The sequence below is a fragment of the Brachyhypopomus gauderio genome, chromosome 2, assembly GCF_052324685.1.
Source record: "Brachyhypopomus gauderio isolate BG-103 chromosome 2, BGAUD_0.2, whole genome shotgun sequence".
Lineage (NCBI taxonomy): Eukaryota > Metazoa > Chordata > Actinopteri > Gymnotiformes > Hypopomidae > Brachyhypopomus > Brachyhypopomus gauderio.
The window spans coordinates 10,513,171-10,539,431 of record NC_135212.1 but is presented as its reverse complement, the minus strand read 5'-3'; the positions used below and the strand labels follow the sequence as shown (position 1 = coordinate 10,539,431).

General features: G+C 48.4%; 1 protein-coding gene across 1 annotated transcript; it reads right to left on the bottom strand.

Moving 5' to 3' along the window:
• Positions 1 to 195: 195 nt before the first annotated feature.
• cpxm1b (carboxypeptidase X (M14 family), member 1b) lies at positions 196 to 20,513 on the bottom strand. Its single transcript, XM_076986626.1, has 13 exons — positions 19,998 to 20,513; positions 13,524 to 13,633; positions 13,149 to 13,288; positions 12,864 to 12,948; positions 12,379 to 12,529; positions 12,075 to 12,160; positions 10,934 to 11,057; positions 7,605 to 7,801; positions 7,164 to 7,343; positions 2,528 to 2,822; positions 1,877 to 2,016; positions 1,283 to 1,385; positions 196 to 920 (listed from the first exon to the last, which is right to left on the bottom strand). Exons 1-13 carry the CDS (start codon positions 20,365 to 20,367, stop codon positions 622 to 624), a joined length of 2,280 nt encoding a protein of 759 aa, XP_076842741.1. The 5' UTR covers positions 20,368 to 20,513; the 3' UTR covers positions 196 to 621.
• Between the last annotated feature and the right edge of the window lie 5,748 nt (positions 20,514 to 26,261).

Genomic DNA, 26,261 nt, shown 5'->3' with positions numbered 1-26,261 from the left:
ATATATATATATGTGTGTGTGTGTGTGTGTAATTAAGAATTAGATGTGTTGATATAAGAAAGACACATGCAGTATTATGAATTAACTGAGAAATGCATCATTTGGTTAACAGAAGTTCCATTGCATTCTACTTACTCTGAATATTTTTGCCTTATTATATTTAAAACATTATGGTAATAATAATAATAATAATAATAAAGTTTGAGGAATCCCATTTATTGTGTCTGTTGTACAAAACATCAGTCCCAGCCTGAAGTAACAAACATGTTCTTATAGCATGTGTGTCTGCATGTGCACACATTTACGTGTGTGAGAGTGAGTGAGGGATTTTAAAGTACACAGCCACAAATCTTTGTATGATTGAACAAAGTAAACGGTGTGAACAGCAGTGAACCTTGCTAACCTTAATTACACAAATTTATTCCCAATCATTTTCTAAAAAGTACAATCTACAAATACAAAACTTACTTACTCAACCTTACTCTACTAGTCCTAGACTCCAAAGTCCTCATCTCTGCCTGATCTCTCTCCAGAACACGTGTCCTGTAAGCAACACCTTGGGGGGGGGGGGGGGGAATCCTGTCACTCAGCCAAGTCCTATCAATGGCCTGTGACAATAGGTCACAGTTTAAGGTGGAGGCGGGCAGCCCGCTGGCGGTTGAGGGTCTTGGTGGTGGTGCGGAGCTTGCGCAGACGCAGCTGGCGCAGACGCAGCTGCAGGTCTTTGGGGATCTTGCCGCCCTTCGCCAGGAGCTCACGCAGACGCTGCTTGGGGGTCTTTGCGAGGCGGAAGTCGCAGATGGTGGGGTAGTGCTCGTACTCCACCCTGCAGGACTGTGTGGTTGGGTAGTAGCCCTCCGCCACCACCGTCACATCGTACTCACCGGGGTTCAGGAGTCTCCAGTAGTCCCCGCCCGAGGCTGCGGGGGGAGGAAGGAATATCTGAGGGTGGGGATCTCAGAGAGTAGGGATCTCAGAGGGTGGGGATCTCAGAGAGTAGGGATCTCAGAGGGTGGGGATCTCAGAGAGTAGGGATCTCAGAGAGAAGAGATATCAGAGAGAAGAGATCTCAGAGAGTAGTGATTTCAGAAGGCTGGGATTTTAGAGGGAAGGGAATTTTAGAGAGCAGAAATTTTAATTGCAGCACATTTACTAGATGCTGCAAAGTTTTGATGCTTTTGTTTTGGTTTTTTGGCTTTTTTTCTTGCAGTATGTATTTCAGTGCATTACCAAGGGTTTTCCATTTATGTTCCCCATGAAAGTGCATCAATGTTGTCCTCACCAGATCTGATGTGATGGTCAATGTCTTCCACCTTAATTATGGCGTCTGAGATCCCGTCTCCGGTGACTTTGTCTCGTATTACTCCTTTGATCCCACGGTGCACCTGTGGCAGGTGGAGAAGAGAGGAACCTGTTGCTTTTAGCTTTATCTGAAACTTCTCTAGTGTCACCTGCAGTGCAAACTCCTGCAAGATATCTTCATGAACTCCAACAATCGTACTCATCTTTGAAGACCTGATACTAGGCATGTGGCCTGATGTCAGAATATCCGATACCAGGTATACAAAATGATGTCAGAATACCCGATATCAGGCACACAAATTGATCTCAGAAGACCTGATACCAGGCATGTGGACTGATCTACAATAACCTCTGCAAAGGTTCCATTAGGGCAGTACTTAACATTCAGAATCTTTTACACTGTAGGTCAGTACTGAGTAATAGTAGCATTCAGTGTAAAATGTCAGTTCTTCCCCATAGTCCACATGATCTGGAGTGATCTTGAGTGATCTGGAATGATCTGGAGTGATCTGGAGTGATCTTGAGTGTTGCTCCAGGTGTTAAGAGGTGTGATTTCTGGCCAATAAAACGTTACCTGCTCCATGTAGGTCAGCAGAGAGTCTCTGTTGTTCTCCCACTCGATCGGCAGTTCGCTGGCATGAGGGAACTTGTCACATGACAGTTCGACGGTCACCTCAAAGCAGTTGGTGTGTAGGTAGCTGAAATCATTCATACCTGCATTAAGAGAACAAAAAGCTGTTTGGCACACTCAGCACTGTGTGTCACTAATAAGAAAACCTCTCAGCCATTAGTTGAGGGATAACAAACTTTTACACAGAAGAAATAGTTTTTATTATTAAACATCCGCAGCCAGATTAAAGACAGATTAGGCCAATTGTGAATGAACACTTGTGCTCTAATTTATGACCAAAGTGGAAGACGTGATGCTTCAGGAAAAGCTAGCCCTGACCTAAACCCACAGTCAAATTGTTCATCTTAACACTGCTTCATTAATTTGGATCCAAAGTTAAAGGTAATGTCAGCAATTTAAAGTCAGACACTTCTGAAATATTTGGCCAACACAATCAACCAGAGAAAACCTTTGATAGGGAACCGTTGGCTTTCAGAACAGTTAGTGTCAGCAAAACTGCTTACCGCACCTTTAACTCACCGACCCATAAATCCAGCTACTCTCTCTGCTTTCTGCCCCTCTGATTGCTGCCTACGCCCAGAGGGCGATACCCACTTCCAGGCACAGTGTGCCAGTTGGCTCCGTTGATGATGTTATTGTGCCGCACAAAGTCCTTGTTGTGGCACGGCCGGCGGTCGGGGTTGGACATGACGTGGTTGGTGCTGGCGTACACAGTGGCCAGCCAGCGGAAGAAGCTGTCGTCCGGGGTGGGGGTGTGGTCTCGCGGGGCCCAGTCCTGCGTCATGTCGAAGGGGTACGTGACCACCAGCTCCCCCCCGTGGAGGTTGGCACTGAGCACAAAGGGAATGGCCTGCATCCAGCTGATGACGAGGCGTGTCTCAGGGGCCACCTTCCATTAACCAATTCACCAATAATTAATGAATTAGAAAATGCACATACATATCAATACTAAGAGGGCACGGGTCATTTCATTATAGGCCTGAGTGTTTTCTGGAAGACCGATTTCTTGCATTCAGGCTAAAACCCTGTTGAAAATATGCTTGATAATCTTTACTAAATCTCCATTTATTTAATTATACAATATTATAGATTTTTTTAAAATGTTTGTGTGTTTCGCTGTGTGGTGTGAGCAGTGTCTCCCCAAAAGTTTAAATGAAACCTATAGAACTAACTACAGTAAGGCGGGTCATGGCGTTGTGCGTGAGTGTGTCTGGTCATCGTGTTGTGTGTGAGTGTGTCTGGTCATCATGTTGTGGGTGGGTGTGTCTGGTCATTGTGTTGTGGGTGAGCGTGTATGGTCATGTTGTGCGTGAGTGTGTCTGCTCATGGTGTTGTGGGTGAGTGTGTCTGGTCATTTTGTGGGTGAGTGTGTCTGCTCATGGTGTTGTGGGTGAGTGTGTCTGGTCATGTTGTGGGTGAGCGTGTGAGGAGGGAAACTTTATTGTGTCTGGTCATCGTGTTATGGGTGAGTGTGTATGGTCATGTTGTGGGTGAGTGTGTCTTGTCATGGTGTTATGGGTGAGTGTGTCTGGTCATGTTGTGGGTGAGTGTGTCTGGTCATGTTGTGGGTGAGTGTGTCTGGTCATGGTGTTGTGGGTGAGTGTGTCTGGTCATGTTGTGGGTTAGTGTGTCTGGTCATGGTGTTGTGTGTGAGTGTGTCTGGTCATGTTGTGGGTGAGTGTGTCTGGTCATGTTGTGCGTGAGTGTGTCTGGTCATGGTGTTGTGGGTGAGTGTGTCTGGTCATGGTGTTATGGGTGAGTGTGTGGTCATGTTGTGGGTGAGTGTGTCTGGTCATGTTGTCGGTGAGTGTGTCTGGTCATGGTGTTGTGGGTGAGTGTGTCTGGTCATGTTGTGGGTGAGTGTGTCTGGTCATGGTGTTGTGTGTGAGTGTGTCTGGTCATGTTGTGCGTGAGTGTGTCTGGTCATCGTGTTGTGTGTGAGTGTGTCTGGTCATCATGTTGTGGGTGGGTGTGTCTGGTCATTGTGTTGTGGGTGAGCGTGTATGGTCATGTTGTGCGTGAGTGTGTCTGCTCATGGTGTTGTGGGTGAGTGTGTCTGGTCATTTTGTGGGTGAGTGTGTCTGCTCATGGTGTTGTGGGTGAGTGTGTCTGGTCATGTTGTGGGTGAGCGTGTGAGGAGGGAAACTTTATTGTGTCTGGTCATCGTGTTATGGGTGAGTGTGTATGGTCATGTTGTGGGTGAGTGTGTCTTGTCATGGTGTTATGGGTGAGTGTGTCTGGTCATGTTGTGGGTGAGTGTGTCTGGTCATGTTGTGGGTGAGTGTGTCTGGTCATGGTGTTGTGGGTGAGTGTGTCTGGTCATGTTGTGGGTTAGTGTGTCTGGTCATGGTGTTGTGTGTGAGTGTGTCTGGTCATGTTGTGGGTGAGTGTGTCTGGTCATGTTGTGCGTGAGTGTGTCTGGTCATGGTGTTGTGGGTGAGTGTGTCTGGTCATGGTGTTATGGGTGAGTGTGTCTGGTCATGTTGTGGGTGAGTGTGTCTGGTCATGTTGTCGGTGAGTGTGTCTGGTCATGGTGTTGTGGGTGAGTGTGTCTGGTCATGTTGTGGGTGAGTGTGTCTGGTCATGGTGTTGTGTGTGAGTGTGTCTGGTCATGTTGTGCGTGAGTGTGTCTGGTCATGGTGTTATGGGTGAGTGTGTCTGGTCATGTTGTGGGTGAGTGTGTCTGGTCATGGTGTTGTGGGTGAGTGTGTCTGGTCATGTTGTGGGTGAGTGTGTCTGGTCATGTTGTGGGTGGGTGTGTCTGGTCATGGTGTTGTGGGTGAGTGTTTCTGGTCATGTTGTGGGTGAGTGTGTCTGGTCATGGTGTTGTGGGTGAGTGTGTAAGGTCATGTTGTGGGTGAGTGTGTCTGGTCATGTTGTGGGTGAGTGTGTCTGGTCATGGTGTTGTGGGTGAGTGTTTCTGGTCATGTTGGGTGAGTGTGTCTGGTCATGGTGTTGTGTGTGAGTGTGTCTGGTCATGTTGTGGGTGAGTGTTTCTGGTCATGTTGTGGGTGAGTGTGTCTGGTCATGGTGTTGTGTGTGAGTGTGTCTGGTCATGTTGTGGGTGAGTGTTTCTGGTCATGTTGTGGGTGAGTGTGTCTGGTCATGGTGTTGTGTGTGAGTGTGTCTGGTCATGTTGTGGGTGAGTGTGTCTGGTCATGTTGTGGGTGAGTGTGTCTGGTCATGTTGTGGGTGAGTGTGTCTGGTCGTGGTGTTGTGGGTGAGTGTGTCTGGTCATGTTGTGGGTGAGTGTGTCTGGTCATGGTGTTGTGGGTGAGTGTGTCTGGTCATGTTGTGGGTGAGTGTGTCTGGTCATGTTGTGCGTGAGTGTGTCTGGTCATCGTGTTATGGGTGAGTGTGTATGGTCATGTTGTGGGTGAGTGTGTCTTGTCATGGTGTTATGGGTGAGTGTGTCTGGTCATGTTGTGGGTGAGTGTGTCTGGTCATGTTGTGGGTGAGTGTGTCTGGTCATGGTGTTGTGGGTGAGTGTGTCTGGTCATGTTGTGGGTTAGTGTGTCTGGTCATGGTGTTGTGTGTGAGTGTGTCTGGTCATGTTGTGGGTGAGTGTGTCTGGTCATGTTGTGCGTGAGTGTGTCTGGTCATGGTGTTGTGGGTGAGTGTGTCTGGTCATGGTGTTATGGGTGAGTGTGTCTGGTCATGTTGTGGGTGAGTGTGTCTGGTCATGTTGTCGGTGAGTGTGTCTGGTCATGGTGTTGTGGGTGAGTGTGTCTGGTCATGTTGTGGGTGAGTGTGTCTGGTCATGGTGTTGTGTGTGAGTGTGTCTGGTCATGTTGTGCGTGAGTGTGTCTGGTCATCGTGTTGTGTGTGAGTGTGTCTGGTCATCATGTTGTGGGTGGGTGTGTCTGGTCATTGTGTTGTGGGTGAGCGTGTATGGTCATGTTGTGCGTGAGTGTGTCTGCTCATGGTGTTGTGGGTGAGTGTGTCTGGTCATTTTGTGGGTGAGTGTGTCTGCTCATGGTGTTGTGGGTGAGTGTGTCTGGTCATGTTGTGGGTGAGCGTGTGAGGAGGGAAACTTTATTGTGTCTGGTCATCGTGTTATGGGTGAGTGTGTATGGTCATGTTGTGGGTGAGTGTGTCTTGTCATGGTGTTATGGGTGAGTGTGTCTGGTCATGTTGTGGGTGAGTGTGTCTGGTCATGTTATGGGTGAGTGTGTCTGGTCATGGTGTTGTGGGTGAGTGTGTCTGGTCATGTTGTGGGTTAGTGTGTCTGGTCATGGTGTTGTGTGTGAGTGTGTCTGGTCATGTTGTGGGTGAGTGTGTCTGGTCATGTTGTGCGTGAGTGTGTCTGGTCATGGTGTTGTGGGTGAGTGTGTCTGGTCATGGTGTTATGGGTGAGTGTGTCTGGTCATGTTGTGGGTGAGTGTGTCTGGTCATGTTGTCGGTGAGTGTGTCTGGTCATGGTGTTGTGGGTGAGTGTGTCTGGTCATGTTGTGGGTGAGTGTGTCTGGTCATGGTGTTGTGTGTGAGTGTGTCTGGTCATGTTGTGCGTGAGTGTGTCTGGTCATGGTGTTGTGGGTGAGTGTGTCTGGTCATGGTGTTATGGGTGAGTGTGTCTGGTCATGTTGTGGGTGAGTGTGTCTGGTCATGGTGTTGTGGGTGAGTGTGTCTGGTCATGTTGTGGGTGAGTGTGTCTGGTCATGTTGTGGGTGGGTGTGTCTGGTCATGGTGTTGTGGGTGAGTGTTTCTGGTCATGTTGTGGGTGAGTGTGTCTGGTCATGGTGTTGTGGGTGAGTGTGTAAGGTCATGTTGTGGGTGAGTGTGTCTGGTCATGTTGTGGGTGAGTGTGTCTGGTCATGGTGTTGTGGGTGAGTGTTTCTGGTCATGGTGTTGTGGGTGAGTGTTTCTGGTCATGTTGTGGGTGAGTGTGTCTGGTCATGGTGTTGTGTGTGAGTGTGTCTGGTCATGTTGTGGGTGAGTGTTTCTGGTCATGTTGTGGGTGAGTGTGTCTGGTCATGGTGTTGTGTGTGAGTGTGTCTGGTCATGTTGTGGGTGAGTGTGTCTGGTCATGTTGTGGGTGAGTGTGTCTGGTCATGTTGTGGGTGAGTGTGTCTGGTCGTGGTGTTGTGGGTGAGTGTGTCTGGTCATGTTGTGGGTGAGTGTGTCTGGTCATGGTGTTGTGGGTGAGTGTGTCTGGTCATGTTGTGGGTGAGTGTGTCTGGTCATGTTGTGCGTGAGTGTGTCTCTCTGTGTCCATCTCCTCTGTGCTCACCAGGGCTTCCTCTGACGTGTATTGCTCTGGAATGGGGATGTAATGGTTGATAAGCTTCGATTTGTCAGTCTCCAGCTCTATGGCGTTCCACATCACCGAGTTCAGGTCGGCAAAGTTGTTGTTCATGTCGAGGCCTTCGTAACTGAAGCGGCCCATGCCCCAGCTGGCCAGCTCCGAGCCCTGAGCAGAACCGACCCAGAACATCCTCAGAAACTGTACAGATATAGATTCACTACAGCTCACTACAGCTTCTCTTTCAATCTAGAGGTTTTAATCTAGAGGATTAGATGCACACTTTAGAAATGATGACACATTCCATACACCTCCCATCAGGTTCGGTAAGAATATTATTCTAAACCCTCATATGTTGACTAATACCATCCCAACGTCATCCAAACCAACATCAGTGGCGCTGTGGGCCTCGGCTCCGCCCCCTCCCACCTTCTTGTACGCCATCTCGTAGCCGTCGGGGTTCATGGAGGGCAGCAGGTGGATGCGGGTCTCCTTCACCAGCCGCGCTACGCGTTGGTTGCCGCGTCTGTACTCTTGACAGATGTACTGCATCAGGTTCAGGAGAAGCTCCCGGCCCAACACCTCGTTGCCGTGCATGCCGGCCACATAGCGGAACTCCGGCTCACCTGCAGGGGGAGCCGCCGTACCTTTAGAGCACGGAGGAGGGCTTCTGTCTTGCTGTGATGCTAAATATAAATTTGGGGGCCCCCCAAACCTTCAGGGCCGGTGAGCTACATTGATTGGCTGTTTGGCAGTGGCTGTAAAAACTCATGTCACAAATGCTTCACACAGACTAAATTTGGCATAAAGAATACGTCACATTAATTCACATTAATTACATCACATTAATTCACATTAATTACATCACATTAATTTGATTCATCATGAAATATGATGTAGCTGATGTGTTTGGAACTTGAGCGTTACCACCTTTTTAATGCTTAAGATCACCTCTGTCAGAATGCATCTTTCTGAGCTGAAGAATCACCACTGATTTAGGTCCTACTTTATAGTTTCAGTTTCAGTATTCAGTCCTTGATTGTTTCGGTACACCGGGTTTCAGTAATTTATAGTTTCAATGCTCAGGTCTCCAAACCAGCCTCTTGGTTGGTAGGCACAGCTAACTGGCGTATTACGGTAGGGGAACAGATGTGAGCCTGTGTTATGAAACATGATCGTGCTGCCTCTCTCTCTCTGTCCAGCTCTGTGTTCCTCCTGCGTCCACACTAGCAGAGGGGCCTGGAATCTGGCACCTTCCCTAAAATGGCCTGGCTGCACTATAAAGAAAAACCAAACCTCGCAGGAAAAAGGAAAATATGTATATTTAAAAATGCTTGAAGGACGATGATTTTCATGAAGGGTGTTCAAAATTTACCTTAAATTAAAACAATAAGTAAAAAGCTACACAGAAACGTAGGAAAGAAAATCTAAATTATGAATCATTGCCTTGTTGTAATGTTATGTAAACAATATTATTAATGCTTGGAATTTTTGCCTATAGCCTGCTTATTTGCCTACATACAGACCACCATTGAAGGTTGTGTTAGGTTGTGTGAAGTCAAACTTGTCTCACTACATACCAAAAACATCAAGAGTTTTAACCTCCTTCTACATGCAACAGTATATTCTGTGAACCTGGTTTTGCTCCGGGCATCACCAGAACTCTTGACGTCAAAGTCTGAAGCATCACCAACCTCCACATGTCATTTGATAGCGGCTGTGTATGACTACGAATGTTACAGCTACTGTTTGTATGGATGGTCCTCTGGGTAAATGTGCTGCAAGTGTCATTAGCAAGTCTAGATTTTAGCATCCGTGTCCTGACACTAAAGGGACGAGTCCCAACACGACACCCTGTCCCAGCTTCTCCAAAGGGCTGCTCCACACTGCTTAGTCAGCCAAGCAAGGAAATGTGTGCGATTGAAAGGCAACACTGACTCGCCAGCATGTGTGCGGGTCTCAGCATGTCTGGCTGAAGTATTGATTTGGCCTGGAGAACGCCAGACTGCTGGAGCCCGAGCTGTATGTGCTGAGTTTGAAAAGAGCTTCCTGGAGATGAGGGGCCACTGGGCCCTTCTCTCCCCCGGCCCGGTGAACCACAGAGGGCACGTTCAACCGAGGGCGAGCCGAGGGTGTCCCAGCCCTGGGCCGCAGCGAACTTTGACCTCCGCTCCAACTTCAAGGTCGCCACGTGGTTCGTGAGCAGCGATGAGAAGCACATGGTCCCCCCCCGGTGAGTCCCGACGGTGCACTCTCGGGTCACACGGAGCATGAAAACCGCACGCTAATGACGCATCAGAAAGACGGCGCCACAAAAGCAGATGTGTGTGCTCACCGAGCCTCCTCTTCCTGTTTTTCACAGAGAACCGCTTTCAGCACAGTTTATCAATCAGGGTGTGCCAGACAGCCGAAACGAGCTCGGCGTAGCTATGTGGAAAAGACCAAAAGACAGTTTTCGAGGGCTGAGTCGTCATCTGAAGTGAACGGTGGCCGCGTGTCATTCCAAACTACCTCGGACAGATGGCAGCCTTACAGCCCTGCAAAAACCGCGTCCCCATGTCCTCCGTGAACGCTAGATCTGTTTGGCCTTTGATCCACATGGAAGCGTCATCAGATTAACCAGGATTACCACAAGGAAATGGAACATTCCCTGCTGCAAAAAGGGCTTTCTGAGTTCAATCACATGGTCTTCACGTGATTCTTTTGAGTCCCCCTTTCTTAAGATGCATACGTTTTACAAATTACTGTGGTGTACACGAAGACAGCAAATTTCTAAGAACTCAAGATAATGACGATTCTAACCCTTAGCCTATTCCAGTAAACTCGTCCGGGTTTCTACAGTTCAGCGATCACTGTATGAACTGATCCATGGTTCTACAGCTGGGACTACGTAACGTGGATATTTTTATTCCCATTCTCTGCAGGGTGCTTCTGCCAGCACTGTGCTGTCTCTGTGCCATCTTCACCCTGGCATGGCCGGCCCTGGGCAGTGCCAGTCTTCACCCAGGAGCTGACATCCACCTTTCTGGCCAAAACCAACCGCACACTGGGCCAGGGAAAACGCGGACTCGACGAAAGAGAGCGAGAGGGAGGGATGGAGAGGGGGAGGAAAGAAGAGAGGGGGTGGAGGAGACAGAATGGTGGACTGCATGAACCGTGTCGCTCCTGAGAGACTTCGTGCTACTCGTGCAACATTTCATCTCCCTCGTTGCCTGACCCAGTGACCACGGTGCTGACTGCCATTTTAGGCTTGACAGTTTGTTTTGAAATTCGTCAAAGAGTAGTAAACATTAGAAATCTATGTAATAGATCGTCACATCAGGTGCAACCAGATATGGGCTGTGAAATGGTTATATTACAGCCACAGTCGTATGTGGTCAAAGAGTCAATGCCAGACTCATCCACAGTGCATGTTTAATAAAAACTAGCTTTTGACACTCATTCTGCACACTTCTCTCCCATGACACCATGATTGCTGATGGCTCAGATTTTCCATGTAAAATGTTTACGGTATCTTGAAGGAGCTAGGCCCAACACATACAGGACAGACAGGAGTTGCTTTGTGTGACCATCTACACAGAGATTATGCTGTTTCATGTGCAACCTGAACTGAACATCGCTAATGCGGGTAATGATGTTCGAAAGTCCCTATTTCTGGTTTGCCAGTTGTGTCAGGTGATCTTAAATATTCTACAAATACCAACTAACAATGAGATTCTACAAAAAAAAAAAAATCTAACGATGAGATTCTTTCTCACCCAGCTCATGTTTTCCTGGCTTGTCAGAGATCTCCATCACATACAGTTTCAGGCCCAAGTAGCTCTTTCCGATACTGTAGATACGTGTGATGTCTGGGCACGCCTCATGCACAGATCTCATGAGCTGAAACAGAAATGGAACAAAATGGGATTATCAGCAAAAACTTTCCTGAACGAGCATTCAACCCTGCTCCTGGTAACCTACCAGCCTGTGAAGATTAACTCTGGTCCAGCTCTTGGAGATCAACTGGCCTGCAGAGTTTAGCTCCAGCCCAGCTCTGGGAGACCTAATACTCTGTAATATTCAGCTTCATCTCTGCTCCTGGAGACCAAGAGTCCTGAAGACTTTAGTTCCAGCTTGTGAAGTTGTGCCATCATTTAGGTGAACGGCTCTGGACTTCAAACGCTGAGTATGACCTTGAAGTCTCCAAATCTGTTTCCAAAAAGAGGTTTGGACACCCTTGCTTTCTCTTTTTAAGCCAATATCCAACTGGAGACATGACTAATACTTGACTCTGGGGTTCTTTTCTGGACAAAGTTTGAGGACTGTCCTTGAACAGTCTTGTTTGATTTTGCAAATGGGTCCAAAACTATAGACATATTCTATGACTATGCCATTGTTTATTTTTAATTACAGTGAATTTATAAGTAAATATTAAGTACATTTGCAAGTGATAAAATCTGTAATTTTTTCAGAGTGCCAAGTAACACCTATTTCTGTAGGTTTCTGTATTTCTGTGAGTATTTTGGTGTATTAACTGCGTAACAACAGTGGCAGGGTCGACCCCTGTGGCTTGCTGGCTAGTGGTAGTTTGCAGAGGAGAAAGGACACAGAGCCCAAACTAATATTTGTTTCTGGCAAGTGTGGCAAACCTCAGGCCACACACCGGCTCCAAGTGTGAGATCTTGAAGCCAGGTCTTCTAGGCACACTGCAACACCCAGGTCTGCCTGACTCATGGTCATGATGCCTTTACCAGTCTATCAATGTCATAGCCAAACGCTCTTAACGCAGTCATGCTAGTCACACTGGAGTCTCAGTCTACAAATGTCAGGTTGGAGAACTAATAAAAGAATTGATTGATAGTTTCATCTCTATCTAGTATTTGAAACCTTTCCAAAACTCTCCAGTAAATACCGCACCTTTCTCATTTCCTTGTAGTTATGATGTCTGAAGTCGAGTTTGTCCCGAGTGTCCTCCTGCACTTGCCAGGGGTAGATGTTTGGGTCTAAAGAGAGAGACATCGTTAACAGCAATCATCATCTGTAGCCTCTGTAGAAAGATAAACTCATTTGTATTGTTAAACACATTTTTTCTGAGACTAATGTAGACCCATAGTCCAAATTGAGGAAAATGGCCAACTTAACATCGTAACCCCAGTCCCTCTCTACGCCCCCTACATGCCCTGATCGTGGTAGATGTTGCCCTTAACCTGCCCCACGGTACCTGGCAGTGGACAGCCCAGCACCTCGGCCCTGAGGCAGATGGTCCCATTCTTGAACCAAGTCTGCGGGTTGATCCGTATGTACCGCCCCACAGTGGACTCGGGCAGGACGGCCAGGACCGGGCTGTCAGTGTCCCGGTTCCCCTCAAACACCTGCAGGCACGGGAGATCAGAGAAGTTCAACAATGAGTTCAAGTTCAACAATGCAACAACCAACCCTAATAGTGATCGTGGCCAAGGCCGCTGGCTCTGGGGTTTCTCTGCCGGGTCGTACCCAAGGGCGGCCCACTGGCATTAAGCTGGCATTGGGCGCCAGGCCTTTCTTTTCAAAAGAGCCACTTAACCCTGCCGGTTGCTGCCAGCTACTGCCAACAAATGCCAACAGATGCCTGTCCAGCTGTGAATGCAGGGGGCCTGCGTGCTGAACTAGCCAAAGTACAATGATCAAAACTCACCAGGGGACAACAGCACTGGTGAATGCTCTTACCACTTCCTGTGTCCCGTTCAAACAGGGCTTCCAGCTCACAGAGTCATTGCTGTATTGCACCTTGAAGGTTTCAACCCAGTTCCAGCTACAAGGGAAATGCACACAGACTTTCAGGAAACTTTACCATTTGGTTAACATTTGGTGTGAATATAATTGACCTCTATGTGTTTAGTGGTGTGAGGATGTGTGTGTGTGTGTGTGTGTGTGTGTATGTGTGTGTGTATATATGTGAGTGTGTGTATATGTGTGTGTGTGTGTGTGTGTGGGTGTGTGTGTGTGTACTACCTCCAAATGGAGCTACGGCCTTGTATGATGATTCCTGTAAAGCGTGTGGTTGTCATGGCGTCCACTTGCAGCCACTGGTTTTTGTCCTCATACAGTGCACACCAGGCTCCATCATAGATATCACCATCCTCAACACCAGACTACACACACACACACACACACACACACACACACACACACACACACACACACACACACACACACAGTAATCAGCTGAAAGGAAAGGGATGGGTGAAGTGGGCGGGGCAGCAGTGGGCAATGTCTTACCTGTATGTTGAGTCTGCGGTGGTGGGCGTGTCTTACCTGTATGTTGAGTCTGCGGTGGTGGGCGTGTCTTACCTGTATGTTGAGTCTGCTGTGGTGGGCGTGTCTTACCTGTATGTTGAGTCTGCCGCGGTGAGGTCCTAGCCCTCGGCGCTTGTAGGAGGAGGCCTGCAGTTGGGCGTCCTTAACTCGCAAACTCTCCAATCCCAACGGAGGACACTCTGACACAGCAACACACACATACACACACACATACACACACACATAGTCCATGTTACACATGTGGCCTGAATCAACTTCATCATTCATCCACATCAAGAGTGTGAGAAACGCAGAGATGGAATGTGATGGGGTGAGACAAAGAGACTAGAGGTGGGGTGAAACACAGAGAGAGTGAGGACTAGAGGTGTGTAAAGACATGGAGAGAGGGAGGACAAGTGATGGGGTGAGACACAGAGAGAGTGTGGACTAGTGATGGTGTGAGACATGGAGAGAGTGAGAACTAGTGATGGTGTGAGACATGGAGAGAGTGAAGACTAGTGATGGGGTGAGACATGGAGAGAGTGTGGACTAGTAATGGGGTGAGACACAGAGAGATTGAGGACTAGAGGTGGAGTGAGACATGGAGAGAGTGTGGACTAGTAATGGGGTGAGACATGGAGAGAGTGAAGACTAGTAATGGGGTGAGACATGGAGAGATTGAGGACTAGTGATGGTGTGAGACATGGAGAGTGTGGACTAGTGATGGGGTGAGACATGGAGAGAGTGTGGACTAGTGATGGGGTGAGACATGGAGAGAGTGTGGACTAGTGATGGGGTGAGACATGGAGAGATTGAGGACTAGTGATGGGGTGAGACATGGAGAGAGTGAGAACTAGTGATGGTGTGAGACATGGAGAGAGTGTGGACTAGTGATGGGGTGAGACATGGAGAGAGTGTGGACTAGTAATGGGGTGAGACACAGAGAGAGTGTGGACTAGTGATGGTGTGAGACATGGAGAGAGTGAAGACTAGTGATGGGGTGAGACATGGAGAGAGTGTGGACTAGTAATGGGGTGAGACATGGAGAGAGTGTGGACTAGTAATGGGGTGAGACATGGAGAGAGTGAGGACTAGTGAAGTTAAGAATGAAGATGGAGAAAGAGGGAAACACATGGCTGGATGATTGGATGTGTGAGTGAAGAGATGGAGTGAAGAGTTACAGGAAGGCAATACAGTCCAATACAGAACAATTGCAGAACAAACACAGGACGCTGACAGGAGAAAAACACAGCTTCAGCTTCTTCTGGTACTCCAGTTAGCCCACACTCAGGAACCATGACCAGTTAGCCCACACTCAGGAACCATGACCAGTTAGCCCACACTCAAGAAACATGAGCAGTTAGCCCACACTCAGGGAACGTGACCAGTTAGCCCACACTCAGGGAACGTGAGCAGTTAGCTCACACTCAGGGAACATGACCAGTTAGCCCACACTCAGGGAACGTGAGCAGTTAGCCCACACTCAGGAAACAGGACCAGTTAGCCCACACTCAGGGAACGTGAGCAGTTAGCCCACACTCAGGGAACGTGTCCAGTTAGCCCACACTCAGGAAACAGGACCAGTTAGCCCACACTCAGGGAACGTGAGCAGTTAGCTCACACTCAGGGAACGTGACCAGTTAGCCCACACTCAGGGAACGTGACCAGTTAGCCCACACTCAGGGAACGTGATCAGTTAGCTCACACTCAGGGAACGTGAGCAGTTAGCTCACACTCAGGGAACGTGACCAGTTAGCCCACACTCAGGGAACGTGACCAGTTAGCCCACACTCAGGGAACGTGATCAGTTAGCTCACACTCAGGGAACGTGATCAGTTAGCTCACACTCAGGGAACGTGACCAGTTAGCCCACACTCAGGAAACAGGACCAGTTAGCCCACACTCAGGGAACATGACCAGTTAGCCCACACTCAGGGAACGTGACCAGTTAGCCCACACTCAGGGAACGTGACCAGTTAGCCCACACTCAGGGAACGTGACCAGTTAGCTCACACTCAGGGAACGTGACCAGTTAGCCCACACTCAGGGAACGTGACCAGTTAGCCCACACTCAGGGAACGTGATCAGTTAGCTCACACTCAGGAAACAGGACCAGTTAGCCCACACTCAGGAAACAGGACCAGTTAGCCCACACTCAGGGAACATGACCAGTTAGCCCACACTCAGGGAACGTGACCAGTTAGCCCACACTCAGGGAACGTGACCAGTTAGCCCACACTCAGGGACCGTGATCAGTTAGCTCACACTCAGGAAACAGGACCAGTTAGCCCACACTCAGGGAACATGACCAGTTAGCCCACACTCAGGGAACGTGACCAGTTAGCCCACACTCAGGGAACGTGATCAGTTAGCTCACACTCAGGGAACGTGACCAGTTAGCTCACACTCAGGGAACGTGACCAGTTAGCCCACACTCAGGGAACGTGATCAGTTAGCTCACACTCAGGGAACGTGACCAGTTAGCTCACACTCAGGGAACGTGACCAGTTAGCTCACACTCAGGGAACGTGATCAGTTAGCTCACACTCAGGGAACGTGACCAGTTAGCCCACACTCAGGGAACGTGACCAGTTAGCCCACACTCAGGGAACGTGATCAGTTAGCTCACACTCAGGAAACAGGACCAGTTAGCCCACACTCAGGGAACGTGATCAGTTAGCTCACACTCAGGGAACGTGAGCAGTTAGCTCACACTCAGGGAACGTGACCAGTTAGCCCACACTCAGGGAACGTGACCAGTTAGCCCACACTCAGGGAACGTGATCAGTTAGCTCACACTCAGGGAACGTGATCAGTTAGCTCACACTCAGGGAACGTGACCAGTTAGCCCACACTCAGGAAACAGGACCAGTTAGCCCACACTCAGGGAACATGACCAGTTAGCCCACACTCAGGGAACGTGACCAGTTAGCCCACACTCAGGGAACGTGACCAGTTAGCCCACACTCAGGGAACGTGACCAGTTAGCTCACACTCAGGGAACGTGACCAGTTAGCCCACACTCAGGGAACGTGACCAGTTAGCCCACACTCAGGGAACGTGATCAGTTAGCTCACACTCAGGAAACAGGACCAGTTAGCCCACACTCAGGAAACAGGACCAGTTAGCCCACACTCAGGGAACATGACCAGTTAGCCCACACTCAGGGAACGTGACCAGTTAGCCCACACTCAGGGAACGTGACCAGTTAGCCCACACTCAGGGACCGTGATCAGTTAGCTCACACTCAGGAAACAGGACCAGTTAGCCCACACTCAGGGAACGTGACCAGTTAGCCCACACTCAGGGAACGTGATCAGTTAGCTCACACTCAGGGAACGTGACCAGTTAGCTCACACTCAGGGAACGTGACCAGTTAGCTCACACTCAGGGAACGTGACCAGTTAGCTCACACTCAGGGAACGTGATCAGTTAGCTCACACTCAGGGAACGTGACCAGTTAGCCCACACTCCCAGGTGCCTGATCGCACCATACCTTCAGGATCTCAAGCACTGGCTTGGCCATATTAGGAGAGAGAAGCTGAGAAACCATATGTGTCAAAATTACATTTCTTAATCGTTTATTTTCTTAAATTTTCTTTATTTTCTTCAAATTTCTTAATCGCCCATGATGCAATGGATAAAGAACATGGCGCCTGGCCAGGTGTGTCTTCTGACACAGTGCAGGTTTATGTCTGACAGTGTGAAGGATAATGATGCATCAAACCTGATCATCGCATCAGTGACGGACAATCAAGTAAAAAAAAAAAACTCTGAGGAAGGTTAATGTGATCTGCAGGAGGACTATGTGCTGAACAGAGTCTGCCCTGTGGGCAGAGGCTCGATTGCCAGCGCATCTGTGCAGCAGACAGGCAGATGTGGTCTGAGTTCGGTGCCGTCCTTCACTCATGCAAGCACTACCCTGTTTCCACCCGGGCAGCGTTCACCAGGGTCCTAGTGCCCCCTCACACCTCCCCCCACAACTCTGCTGACTGGTGGGTCTGGGGTCTAGTGACGTTTGTCATCCGTGAGCCATTCTTGCTGTCTTGCAGCCATTTCCTTCAAATAACCAAACTGATTCACCTATGTCATATGTGCCAAGATCTTTAGTGTGATACAACCAAATAGTATTTGACAGTAAACTTGGCATCAGAGATTGTACCATATCTGATAAATGGTATTTACTGTAAATACGGTATTCGCAGTGCTGAGGTTCCCTATAGTGAAGCAAACACCAGCAAGCATCTCCAGTAAAACTAACACTCCACTCAGCTATAGTTTGGCAGAGCAGCTGCAGCCGGTAGTCTGACTCTTAAAGAGCCATCTGGATCCGAGCCGTCCCGAAGCCGAAACGTTGAACTGTGCAGAAAGAGACGCGGCCGCCTGAACTCCCTGTAGCTGCCTCGGGGACACACGCTGAAGTCATCCCTCCTCCCCTTCTCTGTTTCCCCACAGAAGACGTCTTTCTCAGGCGGAACGCCTCTCCCGCTCTTAGCCCCATCAGACCCCCACAGCACGTCTTTAAGCCCCTTCCAAAGCCCGAGTATGGGCCCAGGGCACCCCCGGAGGACATCTCCCAGAGGGACAGAGATGGAAATGGCATGTTTGTGTGTGTGTGTGTGTGTGTCTGACTGAGAGAGAGAACAGAGGACGAGAACAGAGAGAGAGAACAGAGGAGGAGATTGACAGAAAGTCATGGACACATGTGAAAAGGAGTTGGAAAGGGCAGGATGTTGCAAGAGGAAAAGAGGAGAGAGGATGGAAGGAACTGTAAGAGAGTGTGAGAGAGAGAGAGAAAGAGACAGACAGACAGAGAGAAAGAGAGAGAGGGGAAGATAGAGGAAATTCAGGAAAGAGATATTGGCAAAATGCATTCTCTCTGGTTTTGACCTCTTTGGCCAGTGAGAAGCATTGAGGAGAGATGTCCACACAGAGAGGGAGATTGTGTGTTTATGTGTGTGTGTATGCCCACCCACACACACACACATACATAGTCCAGTATGAAAAATGTCAAACATTTCCTTCTGATGAGAAGGAAAGGCAATGTTTCTGGAGGACTAAAAGTTAATGACAGCCAAAAACATAAACAAACCAAATTCTACAACCCGGAATACAGGAAACAATATCAAACATTAAACATTCAGTATTACTGTAAATAAGCAAACTATGCTGGAAATTAGTTGTCTGTACACCAAACCTGATTTCCTGTCCAACTATCCAGTGCAGATGGCACCACGTCATCCAGACACACATGCACACAGAAAAAGTGAAGCAAACTGATGACAAAATGGATCAGAACCAGAACCAGACCAGTTCTCTGGTCCAAAAGTGGGACCTTAAAATGTTATCTTTTATTTTTCGGGTTATCTCTAATTAAAGGTTTTTTTTCTTATTTTGACAGTAATGTCACCCCATCATACTAACCTCACTAACCCCACCCACAGTCTCTGGAGAGTGTATGTATGTATTGTGTATGTGTCGGTCAAGCAGTTGGACAGGGTGCATATCCTTCCCGCACTGTAACTGAAATGACAAGCCCAGTGATGTCCCCCAAAGAGACGGCCTACCAATCCAGTGTCTAATTCTAATGAGGAATCTTCCCAAACATGCTAGTACTACGCTACCTGTTAGCACTATGACATGCTAATACTAATACATGTTAATGATATGAGAAGACATAAGCTTAAACCAACCAGTCAGGACAGTAATTACAGTGTTAATGTCATGGATTCAGTAACTGCTCTGACGCCTTGCTTGGGCCAAAACACTAGTTATACTTTATGTGATTTGAAGAGAGTAGCTTCATGTCATACTGTCAATTTTAATCTGGGTTTGTCCATATTCTTTCCCCATACCTTTTTAAAAGAAAAATAGAGACTGATAGAGACTAATAGCACTTGTAGCCATGGAAATTGATGATTGGGTTTGGTCCAGTGTGTTGATATGCAGGATCTCCTGTGACATACAGAAGAACTGAGAGGAAGGCGTGAAGGAGAAATGGAAGTTGCTGGTGACATTGTGCCCGCGGGTTAAAATCACACACACACACACACACACACACACACACACACACACACACACACACACACACACACACACTGACCCTCGCCACAATTAGAACTGTATGTGCGCACAGGGAACCGTTTGCCCCAGATGCTCGCGCTCATTTCTGGACCCTCCTCCTCTTTTATCGCCCTGGCGGCGTCAAACGGGCGCTGTTCGGGTGGATGCACGACTCGCTCTGACCCAGCTGGCGTTACGGACCGGAAGAGGCGACCTGACTTTATGTTTGAATAAGACATGAATTATGCAAGCACGCAGCTCACTAACACCCACCCCAAATGTCAGTGAGTACGCGAATGCACATTTTTACAGTTAATTTTTTATATAACCAAGCTTTTAAAGAAAAGTCAGACGGCCAAAAGAAAAGTCCTCCATCACAAGAAGCATGCATCGTATACAAAAGCTCACGCATTTACGTATTAATACAAAAATAATATAGGCTAAGGTTTTTCAAAATAACATAAGGTTTCGTTGATAACTTTGTGAATTTCACAGTTTTACCTAATGTGGGCGGCTCGTTGTCTTCAACTTTACCCCATATTCTTCTTTCTAAATTTCTATCAATTTTCTCATTGAGATCTTCAGACTTGAAGCTGACCGGAGTGGTGAACGTTTCAGCTTTCGGGGTGGTTCTCTCCCTTGGCTTTGAGGTCGTCGAGAAAACGGAAACCTTTGTTGGAGCGACTTTTCTATTCTTGTTACTATGAGTGCGCGTAATTGCTGGAGTGGATCTTGCGCCCAGCGTTGAAGCAGATGTTACATTAGATGTAACATCATAGGGCACGCTTGAAGTTAATTTAATTGCAGCCGTTTCAAATGTCATTCCAACCAATAAAGTCGCGAGAAATGTAAGTTGCTGGTATGGCGCCATGTCTAGCCCCTCGGAACAGTTCTGTAAAGTTCGTCTTCAACCCTGCTCTTGGACCTAATCATTCACGTTAACCCCGTAATGTCGCAAAACTAGGCGCGAGCGGTTACCGCGTGCGCGTGCGTGGCTTCGTAACGCGCAATACCGGGAGCTCAGAATGCGCACACGTGCGTGTTCAGTGGAAATCTTTACACAGTGTATCATGTACAAGAGTTTTTTTCCTTTGATGAGAAATGCGTTCTTTAGGCAAACCTCGCCACCATCTGTGAGTGGGATTAGCGGCGCTTCCACTCCCTGCTGCCAGCTCTCGCAAAAAGAGCCGCAATTTATACGCAACAATTGAAAACGGCGCGCCTTTCTCCGCCTTTCGTTAGAGCATGGCGCCACCTCGTGGTAGTGCATCTTTCACTGGCCGTCTGGACAGTTCGTTTCGACTTCATCTGCTTGTTTCACTCTGATACAGAGGAATATTCGCGGCCAGTGGACATGACCTGGGGAGGTCAAATACAAATCTCTACGATCAAGTATATGTGCAAATATGTGTCTGTAGATTTTTCGCAGACTGTCGACCATTATTTTTTTGAGCTCTCTGACGACCATTTTGGACGGTTGGCAATGCAACATTTGCAGAAATGTGTAATGGTTTTTAGGTCAGATCCTTGGTATGCCAGAGAAAATCTAGACAACCCTTCATTACACTAGATGGCACCAAAGCTCTACAATCTTAAAACTGTAATGTTTATACAGTGTTGATGTTTGTGTGCAACTGTTACATTAGACAAAAACTTAAAAAAAAAAATGTATTACACTAACCACGCGTGTAATGCCACGTTGAAGGTGCGCGCGCCTGTCCAAGCTCCATCTGTCACCATTCTCAATTTGTCCTCTCGCCTTCCGTCAAACGGACGGGGTCTTATTACAGGGTTGGCTGGATATTTCTGGCGAGTGGGCCACTCTCAGTCCAGCCTTGACAATGACACTTTAGGAAAAAACAAATCCCCAGTAACACTGCTGTGGTGTGTGTGTGTGTGTGTGTGTGTGTGTGTGTGCGCGCGCGTGTGCGTGCGTTTGTACTGCACCGTGTTAGCGTTCCTGTACAGCGCAGATTGGTATCCCAGACGAATAATAATCTCATCAGCGTTGTTTCTTGGGTCCCAACATGACTAACACGCGGACTACAGTCTGTAGACTTGTAGAGTGCACCTATAAGGCGGGCTGTAATGTGCAGTGCAGGTAGGTGCTTGCACTGAAAAAAATAAAGCATTGGCTCAATGTAATAAAATTGAATTAATCAATCACACGAATTTTTTTTCATTGACTCAATCCAAAAAACTAAATTCATTTAGTCATGAATTTAGTTTTTTAGATTGAGTCAATGAAAAAAAATTGATTAATTGACTGATTGATTAATTCAATTTTATTACATTGAGCCAATGCTTTATTTTTTTCAGTGTGGAATACTAAACTAAACTGTGGAAATTGCAGCCCCTGTGCTGTAGTAAAAATGTGCATTCGCGTACTCACTGACATTTGGGGTGGGTGTTAGTGAGCTGCGTGCTTGCATAATTCATGTCTTATTCAAACATAAAGTCAGGTCGCCTCTTCCGGTCCGTAACGCCAGCTGGGTCAGAGCGAGTCGTGCATCCACCCGAACAGCGCCCGTTTGACGCCGCCAGGGCGATAAAAGAGGAGGAGGGTCCAGAAATGAGCGCGAGCATCTGGGGCAAACGGTTCCCTGTGCGCACATACAGTTCTAATTGTGGCGAGGGTCAGTGTGTGTGTGTGTGTGTGTGTGTGTGTGTGTGTGTGTGTGTGTGTGTGTGTGTGTGTGTGTTAATAATAACAGTTTTGTTATTATTGTTTGAGGTTCTTCTCGTGGCCCTGGATTAGATGTCTGACAGCTGATGTTAACATTCCACCTTGAAGTTCAGATGAGAGAAATATTCTTGTGAACAATCCGCTGCTAATAACGCATTACGTATAAATTGATTGTTGCGTTCAAATGAGTCGCCGAGGGAGGTTTTCTGCTCGGTTCTCATTTGAGTTACACTCCAAGTCCACATTCGCAGAGAATGTGCGCGTGCAGGTAAAGCCCTGGCCGTCGTCATTTTACTGTCTTAGTCTTACATCAGATTACGCGTTTAAATCCGAGATAGCAGGAAGCAGGAGGTCTGAGATGCATTAAATGAGACGTGCACATTGTGGCTGTTGCAGTAGTAGAGTGACGTATGGCCCACTCCGTTAGAGATGTGGAGGAGACCGGGGTGAGGCACGGCCCACTGCGTGAGAGACGTGGAGGAGACCGGGGTGAGGCACGGCCCACTGCGTGAGAGACGCGGAGGAGACCGGGGTGAGGCACGGCCCACTCCGTTAGAGACGTGGAGGAGACCAGGTGCCTCATGGCCCACTCTGTGAGAGACGTGGAGGAGACCAGGGTGAGGCACGGCCCACTCCGTTAGAGACGTGGAGGAGACCAGGTGCCTCATGGCCCACTCTGTGAGAGACGTGGAGGAGACCAGGGTGAGGCACGGCCCACTCAGTTAGAGACGTGGAGGAGACCAGGTGCCTCATGGCCCACTCTGTGAGAGACGTGGAGGAGACCAGGGTGAGGCACGGCCCACTCCGTTAGAGACGTGGAGGAGACCAGGTGCCTCATGGCCCACTCTGTGAGAGACGTGGAGGAGACCAGGGTGAGGCACGGCCCACTCAGTTAGAGACGTGGAGGAGACCAGGTGCCTCATGGCCCACTCTGTGAGAGACGTCGAGGAGACCGGGGTGAGGCACAGCCCACTCCGTTAGAGACGTGGAGGAGACCAGGTGCCTCATGGCCCACTCCGTTAGAGACGTGGAGGAGACCAGGTGCCTCATGGCCCACTCCGTGAGAGACGTGGAGGAGACCGGGGTGAGGCACGGCCCACTCCGTTAGAGACGTGGAGGAGACCAGGTGCCTCATGGCCCACTCCATGAGAGACGTGGAGGAGACCAGGTGCCTCATGGCCCACTCCATGAGAGACGTGGAGGAGACCGGGGTGAGGCATGGCCCACTCTGAGAGAGATGTGGAGGAGACCGGGGTGAGGCACGGTCCACTCCGTTAGAGGCGTGGAGGAGACTGGGGTGTCTCATGGCCCACTCCGTGAGAGATGTGGAGGAGACCGGGTGCCGCAGTGTTCTCGAGGGCTTCACCAGGGCCACAGACAAAGCCCAGCTCTCACTGAGAACACACACGATTAAATTAGCATGTTAACGACAAGAAAATAATGTTCTAGACCTCAGTAAGAAACTGCTGATCTGTGTGTTTCCCTCTCAAACATAAATGGATAATTAGTGTTAATCGGTGTAAGAGTCGCATGCACATGCCCACATAACACACGTGCTCTCTGTTCTGTAGGTAGCAGAATTACTTCATTGTAAAGCTTTGTCTTGTGTACTGCTCGCAGTTTGAGCCTTTCCCCTCAATCTGAAACTTACATCACTCGTGTGTTAGCTCGGTGGCCGATGGCAGCCAGAAGATGAAATTCGCAGGGTTCACTCGTCCGTGGCGCAACGAGGAGAAAAATCGTCCCCAGTTATTAGTCCCACCGGCCCCGAGCCCGAGCCAGGGTCCTCATCCGAGCGGTCCCATAAATTCCACAGCTAATTATAATCTGCTCTTACAGATAAATAAGCTGCCTCTTCATGCTTTTAATGTCACACTGTAAAAAGCTCGCTGTTAACATGGCAGACAGATCATTAGTGTGTCAGCAGTCTAGAAAAAAATTTCTCTGTTTTCACTATATCTAAAAATCGCTCTCTTAAAAAAACAGCTCTATAATATATTTTTGTCCGTTGGGAGAAAATGTCATTTCAACTTATGTGGTATGTATTGATGGAACTACAAAAAGTATCATAAATGTTTATTTTACATTTACCACTAGTTATAGACATTTAAACATGATTGAGAATATAGTCAAAGCAGAGCATTATAAATCAGCGCACTAAATCATTTCATCACTCTAAATCATGTTTTCTTGTGGTGAGGCATGTCTGGCTCTATCACAGCTCCAGTCTGCTCCTCTGTTCTGATGCCATGTTCACTAGGGCCTCTATGACCATGTGTGTCTGCATGTGTATATGTGCATTTGTGTGTGTGTGTGTGTGTGTGTGTGGGTCAGTATGTATGTGGTTTTGTGCATGCATGTGCCTGTATATGTGTATGTGTGTACGTGTATGCCTGGGGGGGTGTATTTCTGTCTGTGCATGTGTGTGCGTGTGTGTGTGTGCATGCATGCATGTGTGTATGTGTATGCGTGTATGTGTGTGCATGCGTGTGTGTTTTGTGTGTGTGTGTGTGCGTGTGAGTTCATTTACATGTGTGTGTGAATGTGTGTGTGTGGTGTGTGTGTGTGTGGGTGTGCATGCATGTGTATGAGTGTGTGTGTTTATGTGTGTGTGTTTGTGTGTGTGAGTGTGTGAGTGCGTGTGTGTTTGGGGTGTGCGAGTGTGTGTGTATCAGTGTGTGTGTGTGTGTGCGAGTGTGTGTTTGTGTGTTGTGTGAGTGTGCGTTTGTTTGTGAGTGTGTGTTTGTGTGTGTGTGTGTGTGTGTGTGTGTGTGATTGGGTATGTGTGTGTGTGTGTCTGAGTGTGTGTGTGTATGTGAGGGTGTGTGTATGTGTGTGTGTGAGTGTGTGTGTGTGTGTGTGCGTGTGTGTGTGTGTGTGTGTGTGGTGTGTGTGTGAGTGTGTGTGTGTGTGTGTGTGTGTGGTGTGTGTGTAGTGGGTGACCCAGCAGTGGTGGTATGAGATACAGCAGCGTGGGTCATCTTTAATGAGCTGTGAGGGCTGGAGGCTCAGGCCAGGCCCAGGCTACCTGCACACCCTGCTGGGAACGTCTGTTCATCTAAGCCAGGTGAGGGGCCCTATTCCAGCCTGTTACAAAGAGAAGCATAGGGAGGACAGAGAGAGGTAGTGTGTGTGTGTGTGTGTGTGTGTGTGTGTGTGTGAGAGAGAGAGAAAGAGAGAGAGAGAAAGAGAGGTAGTGTGTGTGTGTGTGTGTGAGAGAGAGAGAGAGAGGAGAGAGAGGAGAGAGAGAGGTAATGTGTGTGTGTGTGTGTGTGTGTGTGTGTGAGAGAGAGAGAGAGAGAGAGAGAGGTAGTGTGTGTGTGTGTGTGTGTGAGAGAGAGAGAGAGAGAGGTAGTGTGTGTGTGTGTGTGAGAGAGAGAGAGAGAGAGAGAGGTAGTGTGTGTGTGTGTGTGAGAGAGAGAGAGAGAGAGAGAGAGGTAGTGTGTGTGTGTGTGTGAGAGAGAGAGAGAGAGAGAGAGGTAGTGTGTGTGTGTGTGTGTGTGTGTGAGAGAGAGAGAGAGGTAGGTGTGTGTGTGTGTGTGTGTGTGTGTGAGAGAGAGAGAGAGGTAGTGTGTGTGTGTGTGTGTGTGAGTGAGAGAGAGAGAGAGAGAGACACAGAGAGAGGATTAAGTTTTTTAAGTGCACCAGTTACACTTCCTCTATCTTACTGCTGAAGGAGCACAAGCACCAGTTTTATGTTATAATTGTAAGGATTGTTGATTCCTGGTAAATCTTTGTGTGTGTGTGTGTGTGTGTGTGTGTGTGTGTGTGTGTGTGCACTGACCCATCAGCAGGATGCAGGACATTAAAAGCAGATCAGCTCCTGGTCCACGGGGCTCTGACACACAATCTTACCACTCTGCCCCTTCCCTAAGTCCCCGCCCCACACCCCCTCCCAAACAAACCCCAGAACCCGGGCAAGTACCCCGGGCAGGTACCCCGGGCAGGTACCCCACCTTCCCAAGAAACAACACCCAGCTCCTATGATGAAATATCCCCTCAACAGGCCTTTTTAAAATAGGTACAATATAGAATATTCACATTGTACTTCTTACTGTTTTTTTTGCAAGTATGTTCTG

What these genes read in the sequence shown, in the direction of transcription:
- cpxm1b (XM_076986626.1), bottom strand. Translation starts at nt 20,367, where the DNA reads ATGGCGCCATACCAGCAACTTACATTTCTCGCGACTTTATTGGTTGGA. An exon ending in ACGAGATGGCGTACAAGAAG is followed by an intron (nt 7,344 to 7,604) that starts GTGGGAGGGGGC and finishes GGTTCTGCTCAG; the next exon opens with GGCTCGGAGCTGGCCAGCTG. An exon ending in TGCTGACCTACATGGAGCAG is followed by an intron (nt 1,386 to 1,876) that starts GTAACGTTTTAT and finishes CACCTGCCACAG; the next exon opens with GTGCACCGTGGGATCAAAGG.